General features: G+C 34.7%; 1 protein-coding gene across 1 annotated transcript in view; it reads left to right on the top strand.

The window, feature by feature from the left end:
- The window catches only part of EPHA3 (EPH receptor A3), a 374,642-nt gene that overhangs the window by 282,926 nt on the left and 70,059 nt on the right, over window positions 1-21,657 (top strand). The window contains exons 6-9 of the mRNA XM_019922227.3: window positions 8,729-8,853; window positions 11,908-12,070; window positions 19,420-19,522; window positions 20,225-20,292. Coding sequence (XP_019777786.1) covers window positions 8,729-8,853; window positions 11,908-12,070; window positions 19,420-19,522; window positions 20,225-20,292 — 459 coding nt within the window. The remainder of the gene's footprint in view (window positions 1-8,728; window positions 8,854-11,907; window positions 12,071-19,419; window positions 19,523-20,224; window positions 20,293-21,657) is intronic.

Below are 21,657 nucleotides of genomic sequence, written 5' to 3'. Positions count from 1 at the left end.
ATGAGCCATGGCCGCTGAGCCTGTGCGTCCGGAGCCTGTGCTCCACAACGGGAGAGGCCACGTCAGTGAGAGGCCCGCGTACCGCAAAAACAAAAAACAAAAAACAAAACAAAACAAAAAAAATCCTATCAAAGCAGATTTTCTAAATAGAATAACTAGGAAGCTTATCCAAGAAGAACTTTGAAAAATTCAGGATTAAGACATATTGCTATTCCCAAAGCCAAGTTGTATCTTCTGGAAATTGTAAGATATTTAGAAATCTTATGAAGTGAGGAATTTCTCAGACAACTTTCGGCTCTCTGGGAGGGAAGATTCTATCCTTTCCATGTATATTATCTCTGGAATGCATTTTTCTAAATTTAGGCTCAGACCTTAGAAGTGTGAAGTATGGATTTTCAGAAATAATGTAAAGAATATTGCATAGTTTAAAATAATACATGCAGAGCTCAATGTCTACCTGTCTAGGAATTTTAAGAGAACTTTATGCTTCATGTGTAATCGATGAAGGAAAAGAATGCCCTAGATGTAATTTGATTTTAGTTGTCTCCTGTTAAAAGACAGCTAGACCCTCCAGCAGCATCACATTATCTGTGTAAATAGAGAACATTAGGCTAAACACCACACACACACACACACACACACACACACACACACACACATTATGAATAACTACCTGCCATTTTCATCGCCTTGTACATGCATGAAGTCCTTGATTAGGGCTCACTGGACTCAGAGACTACAGGCATGTTGAGAGTACTCATGGCTCTTCAAAAGACTTAAAGAGAAGAATATTGTAGAATATCTCAGCAAATCCAAGGAACATTATTTTTTTTCTAAAATATACTGATGCTATAAATGTATATAATGTCTCCAGGAATCTCAATATTTTATGACAGTTTTGCTGGTATGCTGCATTTTTCAAAGACAACTAGTTTTAAAAGAAATCTTTATTTGCTCTACTTTCTGTTATTTCCTACCTACAAGATTTTTTTATTTTAGACTTAACTCTTAGTGGATAATAAAACCCTTAAAAATAGCTATGTGTCACTATTAACCTCTTTCACAGTGAAGAATTATATCTAGAAACCTATGATTACCTCCCATAGATTTTCAAAGCCATATTACATATGGAGATTATAGAAAATATATATACTGTTCTCTGCCTCCTGGTCCTGGCACAGAGCTACTAAAACTCACAATTTCCTAAGTGATGAGTACAAGGAACATCTTTTGTCCTTTTGTCTTCTACCCCAGTTCCTAACACCACGCACCTGAAGCTCTTGTAATTTCTTGGGTGATAGGAGTGTCTTTTGTTCTAATGAGGTGACTCTGGGTGGGCTCCTGAATGTCTTCTGGAGGAGGACTGCTCACCAGAAAGATCAAGCCTTTATTAGAAGCCTGGAATTTTCAGCCCACCCCATTCCCTTGATAAGGGGGAAGGGCTGAAAATGGAGTTAATGACCTATCATGCCTACGTGATGAAGCTTCCATAAAAATCCAGTGGTATGGGGTTAGGAGATCTTCCAGGTCAGTGAACACACCCCAACTCCACAGAGACAGAAGCTCCTGAACTTAGGAGCCTCGTAGACCTTGCCCTATGTCTCTACATCTGGCTGTTCTTCTGTATCCTTTATCATATTCTTTAATAAACTGGTCAATGTGTTTCCCTGAGTTCTGTGGCCACTCTAGCAAATTAATTGAGCCAGAGCAGAGGGTCATGGGAACCTCCAATTTGTAGCCAAGTCACACAGAAATTGTGGGTAACCTGGGAAGCTTCTCATTGTGATTAGCATCTGAGATGAGGGGCAGTGTTATGAGATTCAGCCTTTAACGTGTGGAATATGACACTACTTGCAAGTAAATAGTGTCAAAAATCAGTTAAATTGTAGGAAACCAAATCAGAATTGATTAGTGTGGGGAAACCTACACATTTGCTGACCAGAAGTGTCAGAAGTGTGATAAGTATGGTAGTAGTGTGAGAGTAAAGGAGAGGAAGAACTAGATTTTTTTTAAACAACGTATTGAAGATTGATCCGATTGTAAGAAGATATTGAATGATATTAAAAGAAGGAGAACTTAATGTTAAAGATCAATTGAAAAATGAAAAACAGCATCTCTTTTGATGAATTCATGCAATAAACATCTATGAAATGAACCCTTCTATTACTACTGTTTTCTTTCTCTTTTATTGCTCCATGCTGAGATGGGAATGAGATTATACATTTTAACTGCATTCTCCAATCTTTAAAACTACTCTGGAATATTCAAATTTTAATAATGAAAATTTTAAAGATTTTACAAATTTAGAACTAAGAAGCCTAAAATTTTGACCAGAATTTTCCCCTCTGGAGAGATCTTGCTCAAAATTTACTTTCAATGTATACGTTTTAGAATGTTTTTCTCCCAGCACTATTGATTCAGTTTAGAAAATTATTTTTCCCTTTACTATACAAAATAAACAATATAATTTTATAGAAAAAGGTATCTGTTTAACATCTTATAATTTTCATTTTTGTTTGAATTTTATTATTTTAATAATAAATCAGGAGTTAAATAGGATTATCTTTCAAAGGAACTAGTCACAAAATATATTGTACATTTTTTTGCAAAGCTAACCAAACTGAATAAATAGATTTATGTACAGTTGGTGTGATGCTAGGCACTAAAGACTCTGAGGAACTTACAATCTAATGGGAAGACACATTAGTAAGCAAATGGTGTAATTGCAACACAATGAGATGGGCTAAATAATAAGAGAATGAAAAACTATACTATATATCAGAACAGAGGAAGGAGCTGATTAACTATTGCCTAAGGGACTCAAAAAAAGCTGTATATTAGCAATGCCTTTCTAAGGATAATGAGTAGAAGAGATTTTTCCAGTGGAAAAGGGAAGAGATTGAGTGTTCCAGACAGGGAGTATATTACAAGTACAATTGTAGGCAGTGGCCTAAGGAATTGTCTTTAGAATTTTAGTTTGAAAGGCGAGCAATAAATGATAAATCTGGTATGTATGTTACAGTCTAATGAGGAATCTTAAATAATAATGTAATTAATTTCAAATTACATATCCTATTGTAGTCCAGAATTTCCCAAATGTGTGATCTTAAGAGATTTCTGACATCAAATTCTTCAAAATATAGATTGCTAGACCTTTACTTTGAAACTTATTTTTTAGTTAACAAGTTTAGGAAAACTGATTTGAAATTATGAGGTTTCGAAGGAAAAGACGGTTAATGTTTTATTTGCTTTATAAAATGATAAAAAATCAAAAATGTGTGGAAAATTGAGGGAAGTTCTGGAAAGATTGAGATGAGAGACACAGAATCCAATGCACGTGAAAGATGGCAATGGTTTGAACTGAAGCAGGGCTGAAAGAACTATAACTGGGTAGAAAGAAAATTCATCGACTTTCAGATGCTGAAGTTGATTGGCATACAGTGTTATTGGTGAGGGAGAAAATATAAAGAAGTATAACTCTGAAATTCAAACTGGTAGGCTGTAAAAATGGTGAGTCCTGGGATCAAAACAGGAAATTCCAGAGAACAAGTTGGGGAAATCAGGATAGGGGTGGTAAGATGGAGAACATTAAGCTATGAATGATTATGCTCATTCAAACTCAAGAGTGTTTCTGGACTTTATAGAAATGTCCACTTCTGAAAAAAACTAAGGAAATGTTCTTAAGTGGGCATTGTAATGAATGGTACAAAATAATAAGAGAGGCATGCTTTTAAAGGCATGCCTGATTCAAAGGAAAAATCTTTCAACCATTTACTCGATGATATTTTCCCATGGAGATAATTTTTAAAAGCTTTGGCTCCCTTAGAAAAAGACATACTGAGCCTTTTTTTCTTATTACTTTAACTTGTCCAATCTCTAAACCACAGAGACACCTTAGAGGTTCATTAGAAATCCCCAGACCCAGAAAGAGAAAAGTCCCAATAAAAACAAACGAACCAAACCAGATCCTTAGAGTTGAACTTTGAAGTTTTGACTTCCTGATTCTAAGGATGGGTCATATTTTAGTTACAGAATAAGGGTAAATGCCTCTTAAAAACACCATAGTTAAAATAATAAATCCTTTCCACGTCTGACAGTAGATTTGGATGCACAAGTATTGTGTGATTCAAATACAAATTGTGAGCTACACAAACCCCATCTCTAACCAGATCTCTTTACATAGAAACCTTTCTTAGCCTGACATCTTTGCTTTCCCATTGTAATTTGCTTTTCTATTATTACATTAGATGCAATCAATGGCTCAGGCTAGGCGGATATTGAGAGAAAATCTTACTCTTCCTCTGTAAATAAATAACTGGGGTTCAATTATGAATTATTAAGGGTTATACTTCTCTGTCTATCTTCTGGACTAGTCATGCATGTCTCTGATTCAAGAAACTGCCACTACAGTGGCCTGGAAATAGGGAAGAAAATACTCAGGGAATAATTCAACCCTTGGTTCCCAGAAAGGTATGTCTCCTTAGAACAGCAATTGAAAAGCATTTTGATACCAGCTTTCACAAAACACATATTACTAGATAACATGGGGTGAAATATCTGTCGAGTCCTATGTCGTGACCTAAGAAAAATTTTAAAGAATGAATTGAGAGAGCCATGAGCAAGTTCACTGTGACACCGCAAGTTAAGAAATTTGTCAGTATTCAGAGTGTTCCGAATTTTTCAGTGGTGTGGAGAAAGTTCAGAAAAACTTCATGGAGGGTGATTAACTGTATGATTTATGGGCTTCTTCTTCCCTCCCAACCTTCACTGTTTTTCTCTTATATTTGTATTCTTTTAAGAAACATTTTAGTTAAAAATAAAAATTTCACTTTACAAGTATATCATATCTCCTTTCTTTATTTTCCAAAGAGCACGTATATCCAATTATACTCAGAATAGCAAAAGCTAAGGATCAAATATTTGCTCCCTCTCAAATACCAACACAACAAAAATGTATGTTACACACCCAGACATTACTTTAGAGTTATTAACTTACTAAAAATTATTATCTTCCTACTGTTTTAATTTTTATTCTTTTTTTTTCTTCCCCTACAAAACTATTCATTCACTAAACTGTGTAAATTCCTGGACCCGTTTCATAGCAACCTACTTAGTCATCAATTTCATCAACTTCTTCCTGTTAATAAGAGAATCATTGTAATAATATATCATTTGAGGTATATAAAAGTCACCAGCATAAATCTCTTAATCCTGGGCTGTTGAAGTGTTCATCAGTAATTGCTATTTTAGCTTATACACCAGTATTTCACCAGGGAAAACCTATGCTTCCTCTGCCTCAGTAACTTTTCACTCTCCTTCCAAGCATTTCTCTAATTTTAGGATTTTTTTTTCATTCTGTACAACTATTACCCACCACTCCTTCAAATCACAAATTTAGAAAAAACAGATCAATGAGAATAAAATAAATCAAATGTAAGATATACATTGCATCATTGATATAAATTGTATCACATTCTTTTATACAGAAAAATAAGAATTTCTATGAATTTTGAAAATTACTTTGAACACATCACTCTTAGATACCTAAAAACGAACCAAAAAAAAAAAATCACTGTTTCTCATCAATGTTACAAATTGTATTACAACACATGAGCAAGTATGGATAAATTATACTTCAAGACATGAATTAAGAAGTGTTCTAGAAAACATTTTAGAAAGCGTGGATACTGTGGAGTGCCCATGGAATTTTTCTCTTGCTACATGTGTTTTCTTATGTCTTAAAATTATTTATTAGGGGAGAGAAAAACAATTTCTGTTAATTATTTATTAATATTAAAATATTGATGATCATTACCTAAATGTAACAGGATTTCAGCTGGTGTACTGGGTTGAAACTGCTGAAATGCAGCCAGTACAAGAGGTGTGTATTAAAAGAGCAGAACAAATGACTTAACAGGGGCCTAAAAGCAGCAATCCGAAAAGGTTCATTTAACTTAGAGGTGGCACAAGCGTCGAGCAATTGCCTCTACTTAAGTAAGTGTGGAACTACAAAAGGCTATTTATTACAGTCCAACAGGGCACTGCAGCTTGCTCAAAGACCTTTGAAGAATTTCAACAGTTATAAAGTCTTGCCCAGTGCAGAAGCAATAAAATTTAAGCAGATCCCCAAAAGAGCCTGGAAAGCTTTCATTAAAAAGTTAATACAATCTTCTTCACAACTGTTCTTGGAAATGAATTATTTTCTCTCTCCTCTTTTCTGAGGAGAGATGCTATACCTGTTCATTTTCAAACCTTCTTTGAAAATGTATTTTAACTGTTAAGAAAAAGAAACCAGGTTCACGGTGGTATGAAACGAAGTAGGGAGGGTCTCCATGGGTTTACTAGGAAAGAGTTCCAACATTCAGCTTCTTTGAAATGCTCTGTAAGCACACATTAGAAGTTATTCTATTAATGCATTTACTTCAGGAGGAAAGTTGGTGGAATTTCTCCATTATTTTTGTACAAAAAGCAAAATTTGGTTCCAAGGACATGGGGGCTGAAATTATTCTATTAACGATTAAATAATAAATTGATTTTTCTAAGTATTAGAGTAAGTAAAAAGAAATTAATTCTTAAAAATTTAATGTACCTGTTATTTATTTCTAACTCAGTGACGTGTTTATAAACTTCAAATATGTTTATAAAATTTCAACTAAATATAACCAAAATAACTTATCCTTTGCTTAGAATCAGTTTCAGAGCAGCAAACTGCCTCGGGGTGAGAGCTGGGGGTGTTGTGAAGCCAGTTTGAGAAAGACAACAATAATATTGAATAGACAGAAAGTGAACATAAAAGGTAAATGACATCAAGTTACATGAAAGAATGTTAATTGTTAATGGGAGCAAGATGTGAATAAGAAAATGATTTTACTTTTCTATCAGAAAAGCAACACCTACATTTTTCTTTGGAAAAAGATTAAGTAATCATCCCCTGGCCATTAAAGTTATGAGGCTTTAATTACAAAAGTTTATAAGAAGATCTTACAAATAATAGAAATAGGTGGATGGAAAATGTACTGCAATAGATCTTTCGTTTAGGTTTACACTTTCTAAAAAAGTGTCACAAGGCAAGTTTAATGAAAGCTCTATTTTTAAGTGAAGAATAAAAATGAAAGGCATTTATAGACAGGAACAATTTAGGTGAGAGGTTGGATGCAAAAGTTGTCAAGTAATAATCATAGAAACATCAAATCAACATATAGGGAACTTTATTGCTAGCTGTTGTAGGGAATACAAATATACTGGGTTCTAATAGTCCTTGATTTGAGAAAAATCTATAAAAAAAATGTCCTTTAGCAATGAAAACAATTCAGCAGTTGATGTGCCTGAGAATTCTACATTTTTGTTTGTTTCATGTTTGTAATTTATTTTGCTGCATTGCATTACGGCAGAATGCCACCGAGCCCCACAGTGAGGTATTTTGGTTGGCCATTGTAGCAAGATTGAGATTTGAAACCAAGGGTAGGACTTCCCTGGTGGCACAGTGGTTAAGAATCTGTCTGCCAATGCAGGGGACACGGGTTCAATCCCTGGTCCAGGAAGATCCCACATGCCGCGGAGCAACTAAGCCCGTGCACCATAGCTACAAAGCGTGTACTCTACAGCCCGCAAGCCACAGCTACTGAGCCCACATGCCACTACTACTGAAGCCCGTGCGCCTAGAGCCTGTGCTCTGCAACAAGAGAAGCCACTGCAATGAGAAGCCCACACACCACAATGAAGAGTAGCCCCCGCTCACCACAACTAGGGAAAGCCCATGCGCAGCAACAAAGACCCAATACAGCCAAAAATAAATAAATAAATTTATTAAAAAAAAAAAAAAAGAAACCAAAGGTACTTTGATGGATAGTATGCATTTTTCTTTTTAATGGAAGGATTTGAAGTATATCTCTTAAAACATATTTAATCTTCCATTAAAAAAAATGGTGACCCTATGATATCTGATCCAAACAGTTTTTTATTCATATTCTATACTTTTGATAATGCATAGAAAAACACAACAAATATAGAGTCATCACCCAATAAGATGTCTCAAAATGTATCTATAGAGTTGTGACACAAAGAGTACTCATTTCCTCAGTACTTCTTACTAAATATATATTTTTTTAAGAAATGAAAATGTAAAAGCAGAGATTGTTTCTTCCTGATATATATTTTTATTCATGAGAGATTTTTGTCAGAAGTCAAGATCTATTGTACTATGCCCTAAATCCTACCTATTTTACAATACACTGAATATTATTATTACCTATGGATACCATGGGACTCCTTGTGCGTAATGGATTCCAGTCTTCTTACAGAGTTGCATGTGAAAATGTTACCAATGAGCTGAAGAATCTGGCATTCATAACTTTGCAACGTTATAACAAATAGGTAGTCCTGATGTTTTGTTCTTTTTTTAATATATCAAATATATTTCATGGCTTACATTATAGTAGCAGATTGAAAACATATGCTCACTTGCCACTAGTCCACCAGCAGCTGAAAATCTCAGCTCATTTTCCATAGGCCTGTAGGTACCAGGGCTATAATCCAGCTTCTGAGGCTTGATATGAGGCCAGATTAATACTCAGGAGCCTTTGAAATGGAAATAGTCCTTCTTGCCAAAGATTAGAACGACAATAGACTCCATTTGCTTGTTCCCTTGCCTCTCTGCTCTTCTTTACTGCCCTTCCCAATCCGATTAATTTTCCTCATCCCATCATCCCCTCCCATCCTCTCTTTACAGCTCCATCACCTGTCATGACGATTAAGAAAGATCGGACATCCAGAAACAGCATTTCTTTATCCTGGCAAGAACCTGAACATCCTAATGGGATCATATTGGACTATGAGGTCAAATACTATGAAAAGGTGGGGAGATAATGTTAAAGGGTTGAGTTGTGTAGGGAAAGAGGTTACCTAATCATGAGTGTGCTCTTTCAGAGAAACCAATGACACTGCTAGCAAGTGAAAGAGCTCTGTTTAGAATTCTGGTCGTGTGATACCTTTGATTTATAGATAGAAGAAGGTTTAGAAATCATTGTGTCAAATATCCTCCATTCTATAACAATAAGCCATAGCAAAAGATGTCACTATCAAGCGTTAAGTCATCTAGTTATGGTATTAGAGATGACATTTGTGTCCTTCCACACTGAGACCCCTGTTCTACCAACTATTATATAGCGATTCCTTAATCTATTGATGAATTATTCCTGAGTTCATTGCCTTAAGCATCATTTCCTGACCTTCACATTCACATGAATTTCCTTCAATACAGATAGGAACATTGAATTAATAACGAAACGATTGTGTTATTGAACTGATGATGGAAAGCTTTCTTGACTTTGTACAAGGAAAGGTAGATGAGAGTGGGTAGATAAGTTTACCTCACATCATAAAATTATGGTTCAGTAATGCAATTATAAAAAATAGGTACACGATTATTTATAAGTAGAATTTAAGGCATAGTATTTCATCACTCTAAGTACCACTTATTTCTCCCTGGTTATAAATTATGGCTAGGTTTGAAAGCAAGATGTATTCAAATCTTATCATTAGAGCTGGGTGGTTTTATAGCTACCAATATGAACATGACATATTTGTGTACCTGCTGCAGTTTACAAAGTATTTTAAAATGAAATAAAAACAAATTGAGTTGATATAGTTTATATTTACAGACTACTTCTGCATACATTATTTTGAGCTGTCTGATAATCTGATGAAAGTGGGCAAATAGGTTCTTTTACAAATAAGAAAACTGAGAGTTGATGGCATTATCTATTATTTCTCACAGCCTCACTGCTAATAAACATTAGATCTTTGTTTTGAATTCTGGCAGCCATGACTCCTCATGTAGTATGTTTTCCCCTGTATTGCATACCTTCCTCTACATGAAAATGGATTATTTTAGAGATATGAGAATTAGTGGTATGGTCAGTTGTCCAAAATAAAAACAATGTATAAACATTCCTTTGCACTATGTAGTTATTCTGTTTATTGAAGTTAATGTATTTCACAAATGTGATCCCATTTTTTTTCATACTGCCCCCTACAGGGAAAAAGGTATGTCTCTTTCACTGAAAGAAAGTGAGACCTTATAAACCTCACTGTGCCAAAATCATAGTATAAATAAGTTATCTCCTAGCTTTCAGTGATCCACTGTGGTACTGTCAAGTATTCACTTGATCATGATCTTCTCTTTTTAAAAGTGTGACAAGATAGACTGGGCAAATATAAGAATCCATGTTTTATGGATGATACAACAAAATAAAAAGACAATTAATGATGCACCTTAGTTCAGATTGGATAGTAGAGCCAGGGAACACCCAACTTGTAGATCTATGAAGCTGATTCAAAAATACTACGAAACTACCTTCATATCTTTTACAAACATAAAGCATTTTCTGAACTCATTTCAAACTCCACTAACAAAGCACAATATACATCCATATTTTAAAACAATATTAATTAGTGCAGGAAAAGAATGACTGAACCTATTATTCTCTAAGCATTTTAAATTTGATGCATATTTATGTGTAATATTATTTTTAATATACTTTATATAAACATTTTTTATAGCATACATTCATAAATTTTAAAATTATTTCCGAATATATATATAATGCTTAGAAATATTTTGAGCATTTTGCTAGAATTTAAGCTCTACAAAGTCTAGCTTTCTTGACTGTTTAGTTCACTAATGATGATGAACAGAGCCATGTTCTGGGTATATGATTAATAATTATTTTTAACACATGAAATAATGATTTCCACAAAATAAATATATTCAGCCCTCTTCATTATTTATATACTAACTCAAATGCTATCTGATACATAACCAGCATTTTTAACTAAAAAGTATCCATAACACACTACATTTTTTCTGTAATATTCTATTTAGTTTTGGTTGAGGATATGCATTGTTCTATATCACCCACTCTAGGTCCCACACCAGGTACAGGGATATTCCACCATTACTTGAAATTAGGTGACCCATAAAGTGCTCATATACTAACGTATGTTAAAGGAAAAACACAATTCCTGGAAGTCCATTTTGGTAAACAAGGCTTGACATAAAAAGTCTTTACAATTAATGTGCAGTGTGAATCTCCTAAAGTACAATGTAAATCCTTTTGGGAAATATTTCTAGACTTTTATCTGAAGATTTTAGTCTCTACAAACCATAGTGACTTAGATTAAACACAATGCAAATATAGCTGATACTAAGAAAGTTATTAATGTAGAGTTTATACATAAAACCTGGACCTTTTTAAGTTTAATATTTTACAGTTAATGGAAATATTTTCTGAGAATCAGTAGGACATTCCTGTTAAGTTTAATTCAAGGGGGTATTTTTGTCTTTGTAAGTTTATTCTTGGAATTAGACTGAAGCTTTCATTCAGCCTCAGCTTTGAAGAGAACTTATTTTCATCCACATATTCAGTAATTGGTAAAAATGAAAACTAAATTTTCCTGCATTATGTGCAGGGAACAAATTATTTTATCCAAGTTGGGAAATTTTGTAAATATTTTTTTTGCTTAAAAATGCCTCTATTAGGGCTTCCCTAGTGGCGCAGTGGTTGAGAGTCCGCCTGCCGATGCAGGGGACACGGGTTCGTGCCCCGGTCCGGGAGGATCCCACATGCTGCGGAGCGGCTGGGCCCGTGAGTCATGGCCGCTGAGCCTGCGCGTCCGGAGCCTGTGCTCCGCAATGAGAGAGGCCACAGCAGTGAGAGGCCCATGTACCGCAAAAAAAAAAAAAAAAAGCCTCTATTACATTCAGAAAGTTAAATGATTGTCATCTCTTTTATCTGTCCTATGAGCTGTGTTAAAAATTTGAAAGAATTGGTTTTGAGTGGTTCACCTTTTTACCATTTGACAGCATTAGGAAGATTCGATTTTAACATGATTTTTCTTACCTCAAAGCAGGAACAAGAGACAAGTTATACAATTCTCAGGGCAAGAGGCACAAATGTTACCATCAGTAGCCTCAAGCCTGATACTACGTATGTATTCCAAATCCGAGCCCGGACCGCAGCTGGATTTGGGACCAACAGTCGCAAGTTTGAGTTCGAAACTAGCCCAGACTGTACGTATTTTTTCAATATAGTGTATGGGGGAAAGGGCTGTTGCAAGGGTGTCTGATAATTCATTCTCACTCTAAGTTTTAGCTAAATGTGATACACTGAAAGTATATTGCTTGGGGGACATTTAACAATTTTGCATAGCATTGGGTCTGTTTACTTGTGTTTGTGTAAATGTACATCTGTGTGTGTGTGTGTGTGTGTGTGTGTGTGTGTGTGTGTGTGTGTGTTTCTCTTTTACAAATCGAACATATTCTAATGCCTGGAATGCTTCTGATCTTCTATTGGCCATAAATTCCTTTGAGGGTCATTATTTAATATGATAACATTTTAACTTCTAGTACCTGTTAATTCAGATATTTCAGGTTCATTGTATGGTTCAATGAACTACAAAAGAAGAAATGTGATGATCCATGAGGAACTTAATATTGTTTTAATCCTTAACACATTTAATCTTGTATTACTTGGAGGTTAAGGATTTTCTAAACCTGATTCATCACCTCATTCACATTCACAGGTAATTTGGTTGGTCCTGTGTGTCTGACACTAAATTTATCTAAAATTGGCAAACATTTTCCCAGTAACATTCTGATTTTCTTTAAATGCATTCACTTCATATTAGAAAACCCCTCTGCTAAAATATAAGTTTCAAAAGGGAAAATCATGGCTATGATATTAATATAAAGTGAACACAAATTAAAGATTTTATTTAACTTATTAATTAATGAAGAGACTAGTAAGAGAGTAAACTGATTTAAAGAGAAATTTGAAGAACAGATACATATACACATATACATACATATTTGTATATGTTGTGTCTGTGTGTATGAGTGTGTAGACAATCAGGAGTACTTAAACAAATTGGTTAATCTGTCCAAAACTGGTTAATATACTATAAGGCAATAACTATAATGATTGGGCTCATCTTTTCTAATGCACATAAAACAGTCATATCTCTAGTGAATATATCATTCTAGTTGTAATGAGAAAAATCACATATATAACTATTCATTGTCTACAACTAACTTCATAGTTGCAAAACAGGCCAGGAAGACAATCAAAGATGAACACGCTTTAGAAACAGATTATCCAGGGAGAGTCTGACAATGCCTAGCATTCTACCGAAAGGACACACAGTAATCTCTTTTGACAGTTCCAATTTGCCATTTCTCCCTGGCATCTATATTTCCTATTTTCTAAATATTTTATTCATGGTATAAAATCACATTGTTATTGGTATGGTAATATTTTATGCCCAAATTTCATCCCTCATAGAAACATTCAAGATTAACAAAAATTATAAAAGTTGTTTAAGTTAATATGGTAAAGTAAATATTTTATGGCACACTTTTTGTCAAACAATTAGAAATGCTGTTTACAATAACAAGCTCTACCTTCTACAGGGTGTAAGAATCTAGTGTTAGAAATTATTATCTCACAGCTGAAGCATGACAATTCTTCTACTCAAAGGAGAGCTGCCATCCTCAAAAACATAAATCTACACACTTGGCCCTCCAGATCCACAGGTTCCACATCCACAGATCCAACCAACCTTGGATCAAAAATATACAAAACTATATCTAATATCCTGTGATAACCCATAATGGAAAAGAATACGACAGAATTTGAGAAATAATCTATATATGTATAACTGAGTCACTTTGCTGTACAGCAGAAATTAATACATTGTAAATCAAGTATACTTCAATAAAATTTAATGTATATTATATAGATATAATATATACAAAAAAATTCCAGAAAGCACAGCTTTAGTTTGTGGCAATCCAGCAACTATTTACATAGCATTAAGTTGTATTAGGTGTTGTAAGTAATCTAGAGATGGTTTAAATTATAGGGCAGGATGTGCTTAGGTTATATGCAAATACTACACCACTTTATGTAAGGGACTTGAGCATCCTCAGATTTTGATATCTGTAGGGGGTCCTAGAACCATTCCCCCTTGGATATCGAAGGGGATTCAAGTCTCAGATGTGGAGACTGTACTCCAAGACCTCTCCTAATCCTCCTGTGATGGAATGAATATGGAGAAATCACTCTTTGAGGACATTAGAAACAAAATGCTGCAAAATACCATGGAAATCCATGTGAACAAGGTTTAAAACAAATTAAAAATTTTAGATGACACAATAACAAAATATAATTGCAATTTAACATTTGTAATTCTAACTCTTTTTGTAAACTTTAAGTGGAGCAAAGAAAGTTCTTTGTTTTGAAATGATTATAAATTGAATTTTTTCAAACTTTTAAATAGTTATTGGAATTAACAACAAAACCTAGATTTGCTGTAGCAAGAGAGATCACAAATCACAGAGATATAAAAATCAAATGTTTATTATGTCATGTGGTAGAAATTAGGCATATTGGGGGGCAAGAGGGGCAGAACACCATTAGATAAATATGTATTATATTGATGCATATTTTGGAATATCAGTCTAACCTCTCTTGTTCTTAATTAGCACTTAACCCTATCTGATAAATAAATTTGCAACAACAACAACAAATTCTAAAATTTTAATGTGATTCCAGATTTACCACAGATATAGTTGTGGTAGTGTTATGCATGATCATCTAATGAGACTTCAGTGTCTGAGGTTTAAGAAATAGCCCATTTGAAAACTTCAGGGTCTTAGGACTTTTTCAAATAAGTTTTATATTTGCTGTATTTCCATTGATTGATAGAGCAGATGAAAAAAGCATAGAGAGAAAGGGAACTTTTTTAATATCCCTCCTCTCCTTTTATAAAAATCTTTGAGTTGCACAGTTTGATTTTTTTTTTTTAAATCAGTTTACTCTTACTGCTTTACCATAGAATTCTTCCAGACTTTAAATATAAGTAAATATAGGTTTAAAAATTACCTTTTGTCTTAAGGGGAAAAAAGATAAAAATCAAAACTCTCCGTTTTTATAAATCAAAATGATATATTCATAAAAACTCTAAGGATTTAAAAGTCTTATTTGTTATAGATTGATATTTAAAAGATATTAAAAAAAGGCTCATGTTTGGATTTCTTTAACGGTTTGCTGCTTATTCTAGTTTTTATTATTTTTTAATTATAAAGTTTTATTCATAACACATATAAATGTTTCTTAGTAGAAAATAGTGTATTTCTACCTGGAATTTAATTAGTATTTTTTGATCTTGTTTACAGTAACAATATAGAGGCATAGTGGATTATATATTTTCCTAAGTGCTTGAAAGTTTCTTACTATTTATGTGTCAGTGCTTTACATTTATTATCATCACTTTACAGAAGAGGAAACTGAGGCATAGGGAGGTTAAGTAAGATTTCTAAAGTTATACAATTGGTAAATGATCGATCTGATTTTAGAACCCATGTATTTTTGTGACAGTATGAAAAGCATTTGCGTAAACATTTCATTTGATCCTGTTCTATAAGCTATTAAGATGCTATGATTTCCTTTTAGCCATGGTCTAGGACACAGAGTTTTATGTTTTTTCTGAGATTGCAGAACTAGTAAGTGGAGTCAGTGAGCCTCCAGATTTTGGAGTACTGATCCAGTGCTGCTATTGCATATTAATAAAAAAAAAAAGGTCATGCTAAAAGTCCCACAGAAAGCATAGAGTGTATATGAGTAAAAGGACCTTCCTAGAACAAAGGTGACATCCACCAAAGCAAGAAGTCCCAGACTTTAAGAAACAGTGTGACATGTTTGGGAAAACAGGCAGTCCATCTGTCTGGAAAGCCTCAGTGGGCAGAAACTGAATCCAGGGTGTGTGCTTTGTGCCTGAGAAAGGCAGGCACAATGTAGGAGTTAGAGAAAGAACCCTAAAGGGAGCTGCCATGTATTGGGATGACCTCGACAAGCTGCTTCAACTTTCACTGCCTCAGCTTCCCTGTCTGTAAATTGGGAAAGATCATCGTGCATGACTCAATAGGGTTTTTATGTTGATTAAATTAATTGTTGTTTGTAAAGTGCTTAAAATATTACCTGGTATAATAGTATAGTAAGCACTCGGGGTGTGTGTGTATGTCTGTGTGTCTGTGTGTGTGTGTGTTTGTTTTGTGTTTAAATAAATCGTACATAATTTGAACATCCAAGGAATTTCCAGAGCAAAAGTATGTGGGATAAAGCTGAGATCTGGAAATGGAGGATTCTACTGGATATTACTATTCAAGAAGATTAGCTCAGGGACAATTTAGTCAGCACTCCTAAATGTTTCATACTGCCTTTTTGTTGTTTTTAATGAATGGGTATGCAGCAACTTTAATCTCTTGGACCCTATTTTTAGGGGACATTAAGAAAGGCTGACAAAGGTAGAATAGAATCATTATATAGAGAACTTTATATACCAAGATTAGATATTCATATGTAATTTTGTGGGATATGGAGTACTTTTGCCAATTCTTTACCGGGAAAATGAAATAATAAAAATATATAACATTTATTAAACCCTTATTGCACGTTTAGCACTGTTCTAGGTGTTTAACTTGTATTAACTCCTTTAATCCTCACAACAATCATATTATTATGTCACACAGCAGATTGGTACAAAGCCAGTCATTCTGGTTCACGAGAACGAGCTCCTTGCCAGTCTGCTTTAGGCAGAGTGGACAGCATGTGTAGGATGGACAAAAATGGGAAGAGACTAGAGCCAGGGGGAGCAGTGTGCTTGTGGGAAAACATATTCAAACTGAATTCCTGACATAATAGGTATCAGTTTTTGCCAGTATGCCACATAAAATTATTAGACAACTGTATAACACACAATTTAATCAATACTATTCATTCAAATGTTTGCCAATTCAGTAACCAAAAATGATCTGATTTGGTTATGTGCTTTTAGATAGTCTCTGGGATTCATAGATATCTAGAGCTAGAGGAAATTGTAGAGAGGTCTAGTTTAATCCTGTCTTTGACAAGAAAAGAAATAGAGAATTCTTCTTTTTTCTATCATGTTTCCTCTACCAGTTTCACTGACATTTATTTTACAAACTGGCTAAAATTTACCAGCGAATTCAGAACTTGCTGCTCTTTATAAGTTGCTACACTATGCAAAGTGAAAAGCATGAGATAAAGTGATTATTATATGTTCATGGAGCATTGTTGAATTACAAGGTTAAGTTATTTACAAATGATTCACAGATCTATAGCCAGTGGAGAGGAATGTATCAGTCCATGTCTTCTGTGAAGCAGATATTAAGGTGGAATTGTGTGAGCTTCAGGGAGTGTGGGGATACAGATAAAAGGTAAAAGGGGAGGAAGAGAAATGGCCAAGCAGAGCCTGAGACTGAGATGTAGGTCAGCCATGTATGAAGACAGAGAGAAGGCAGAGGGTTAAGAAGGGGGACTCTCAGAGAGCAATGCAGCTGTGAGGGTCTCACCAAACCAACGGGGAGCCTCAGCATGAAGATTGCCCTTACAGGACCGCTGCATTGGGCAGAAATGGCCTGGCTGCAGTCCCCTTGCCATGTTTTGTCATTGAGGAGAGCGTGGCTGCAGTGGATCCTGAAGGTGCAGCAGCTGCGAGCTGTCTGCCCACTGCAGGCTTGGCAGTAGGGAGATCCTAACAGGCACTCCCACGACTGCCACGTGGCGTAAACAATAGTTTTCTGATAGTAAAGAATAAAGTGCTTGCAACAGTTTATATTATGAGTATACCATCCTGCCACACTCTGAGTTCTTTTTTCAGATGCTTAGAAAACTTTTAACAGCCTATCTGCCATGTTTCTTTATTTACATCATTTATTCCCTAAACTGCATTATCTTAGAGAAAAACTTCCAACCTTAGATTTTTCATCAGGTTCAAGATGTGATATTGGCTTCTGAAGAGCTGATAGTATAACTAAACCTTCTCTTCTGAGCTTTTCTTTTGATACAGCACTGATTCATTTGTTTAATCAGCATTTACTACAAAAACTATAAATATTAAAGTATGAGTGCATGAGAGGGAATGTTCCAGGAACTGAGTATATTTTAGAGAGTGTAGAGATTAGAATGCTTATGGATTTTGTTAGCAGGTGAGCCTGGGGATTTAGGCAGAGAACAGATCCTAAATGGTTTTACATGCATTTTATCCAGAAAGTGATGGAGAGCCCTGCATGAGAATGACATAATCAAACTCATGGCTTAGAAGGAATACTCTGGTGGCCAGGTAGAAGATAGGAAAGGCCTGCAAGTAGAGATCCATTGGGAATTTCTTACTGTAATCCAGGAGAGAAGTGAAGACAGAAACTAAAATATTTAAAAGAGTTTGGTGATTAATTGGGTATAGAAAAATCAGGAGAGGGAGAGGACAAGGTGACTTTATATTTATGGTCTACATCTTTGCTACTCAAAAGGTTGTAGTCTGCAATCGGCAGCATCAGCATCACTGAGGGCTCATAAGATATGCACAGTCTCAGTCCCCACTCCAGACTGACTGAATCAGAAACTGCTTTTTCCAAAAGGTCCTCAAATGATTTATGTGAACATTAAAGTTAGAGAATCATTGGTTTAGGTCAAGGGTCAGTAAACATTTTCTGTAAGGGGCTAGAGAATAAATATTTTAGGCTTTGTGTACATACAGTCTCTGTTGCTCCTACCTAACTTGGCTAATTGTAGCATAAAAGCAGCCATAGACAATGTACAAATAAATGAATGTGGCTGTGTTCCAATGTAATTTTATTTATAGACACAAAAATTTAAATTTTATATAATTTTCATATATCACAGAATCTTCTTTTGACTTTTTGCAACCATTAAAAAAATGTAAATTTTTCTAAGCCTCTGAGCTATACAAAAACTGATGGCAGGCCAGATTTGGCTCCTGGACAATTTTTGCCAATACCTCATGTTGGTGAGTGAATGAATGATGGGCCATCTACAAAGGTAGGAAATACAGGGACAGGAACAATTTGTTGGTAACATGTGTTGAGGTACATAGGACAGGTATGATACCACCTTTTAAATAAATACAGATACTGGAGACTAAACAAGCTAATGAGAACGCTTTTATAGTTTCGTTCTGGGAAATCTTACCTATTCCCTATATTTCTCTGATAATTATTGTTTATTTGATGAGTTTCTTGCCAATGAGTATAGAGAAAACCAGTCCAGCATATTTTATGCAGTAGATGCCCAAATAGTTTTGATTGATGTCAGTGAAAGCAGAGTATTTAATCTTATTAATCAGAAATTTCAAGTAAAATTATACAAAATGTCTATTTTTTACACTCAGTGAAGAATTCTTTTTACATTGTATCAGACAACAAACCATATTTTAGGTAAAAGCAAAATAAATAGGACTTAATTTATAAACATTTTCACGTAGATGTTAGTTATGATGTGTTAATGCCTGGTCGTTTCTTATTTTTGCTCTCCAACCTCACAGCTTTCTCCATTTCCGGGGAAAATAGCCAAGTGGTAATGATTGCCATTTCAGCGGCAGTAGCAATTATTCTCCTCGCAGTCGTCACCTACATTTTGATTGGGAGGTGAGTTCACAGTCTGTTTTATGACTTACTTTCATTATTGCATTGCTTGCTCCCCTCAATTGCCACTAAAATCTGAAAAGTGTGGTCAATAAAATATTTTAACAATAAGAATGTCTCCACTTGTATTGTAGATATTTCTTTTTTTTCCTCCCTTTCTTTTGATTCTCCATCTTTAGTTTTGAGTTTCTTTTTTTCATTAAATTCTTGCCCCAGTCTCCAACACCCACCACTTCTTTTGACCTCACTCTTGGTTTTTACTTTCTTTTTTCAATTATCCCTTATCTGGGGTGTATCAAATACACCCCAGATTTCCCTTACACTTTCTCACCCAGAACACTGGTAACACTGCACAGCACTAATCACTAACAATGGAAACTTTACCCTTCATTCATTCTAACAGCAGTCGTTTTTTAAAAAAAATACTATAAACACTTTCTAGGGCCATTATAAAAACTGAACTGAAGGGGTCTGCACAGTGGGGTAGCATCTCTCCATATCTCCTCATTAGGCAGCTCTCCAGGGTCCCCAGAGAAAGAGGCTTTCTCTAGAGGATTTAGAAAATATGAAGTCATTAAACTTTCACTAAAGCATTTAATTGTTTGTGCAAAATGCTTTATTTTTTGTGCTTTGCACATTCTGAACATACATAATTGTTTTAAGTATATTTTCTTTCTGTGTTCTCTTCCTTTGATTTACCTCTAGGTTCTGTGGCTATAACAAGTCAAAACATGGTGCGGATGAAAAAAGACTTCATTTTGGGAATGGACATTGTAAGTTTCTAAACTATTTGCTGCCGTTTTGGCTTTACCAATTTCAGCTTTAGCAGTTGTTGATTTGTAATTGGATAACTTCCCCCCTGACAAAGAGAATTCAAAAGTAGTTTTATGGGAAAATCGAGCAAGTCAAATTTATTTTAAACAGAGAAGGGAATCCACGGCTCTGCATTAAGTAATTTTTACATGGCTGCATTTCAGCATACTTAAGCTAACGTGAAGGGTAACTGGTGGTTTATATTCAAATAATGCACATGATGGGAAGTAGATACTATAGTCGGCTCCGCATGGCTGAAAGGCAAAGCATATCTTCAATTTCCTTATTACTAACTATTTGCTAAAATCTAAATAGGAGCCTTTTCCCTTTCCTAACTGCCAAGTAAATATAAACAACCTCTGTTTATGTGAAACGGCTTATTCCACTTTGTCAACCAACCAGGGGAGAGCCTTTAGAATAAACTGTTTATTTTGGAGGTACATGATATCCAACTGGTAGGAATGTCAGGGCTTTTGCCCCTTATTTTAATACCAATTAATTTAGTCTCTTTTTAATATTTCTCTGAAAGAAATACTCTTTTAAGAAACCAAGTGTTTATATCTAATAAAAAGACTCATTTTTTTTTCTTCTGGTGAAACAAATCATTCCAGGTGTTTTGCTTTTCCAAACTATGGCTGGTTATTGTGGCAATTACTAATCATCAGCCTTAAAGGGAGTAGCATGTTCTCATGGAAATTAGTACAGAGACCATACTCATGCCTATATGCTCTCAAATAATCTCAATGTAATTAATATAGTCTTGTAAGCATTAGTTTCTTTGGCTTTCACTTTGCTTTCTGAAAATAACTTTCAGTTCAACATACTTTGTATCAGTAATTGGCTTTCCATCTAAAAGTTGTAGCTTGACAGTAAAAACTTGATGACCTGTTGCTACCATGTAGGAGGAATATAGTAGATTGAAAAAAAAAAAGTTTTCCAAAATGTAAATTGAAGTAGGATGGACAGAATGGCAGAGGTTGCAGAGAGCACTGTTTGTTTCGTCCATCTCATTGAAGTCATTGTAGAATAATTCACAAAAAAGCCCAAGTGTCACCTTCCTAATATCAATATCTCATTCCAGATTAGTTAGGTTACCAACTCAAAAGTCTTAAAAGAGTGCATGAACAAATCACAGGATATTTATCTAGCTTTTTCTTCACAATCCCACAAAACACTGAGTCACATTCACCATGCATAAATTAGTCAGAGTAGTTGCATTCCTGTGGATTAAGTTGTTCTTAATCTGAGTTGGACAATCGATATAAATATTGTCTTTAGGGCAAGACCATATTGATTTGGTTCTTTATACAGGAATTATACACCTC

Source organism: Tursiops truncatus, chromosome 4 (genome assembly GCF_011762595.2).
Source record: "Tursiops truncatus isolate mTurTru1 chromosome 4, mTurTru1.mat.Y, whole genome shotgun sequence".
Classification (NCBI taxonomy): domain Eukaryota; kingdom Metazoa; phylum Chordata; class Mammalia; order Artiodactyla; family Delphinidae; genus Tursiops; species Tursiops truncatus.
Note: the sequence above shows the minus strand (reverse complement) of the source record. Positions and strands in the feature narration are given on the sequence as shown.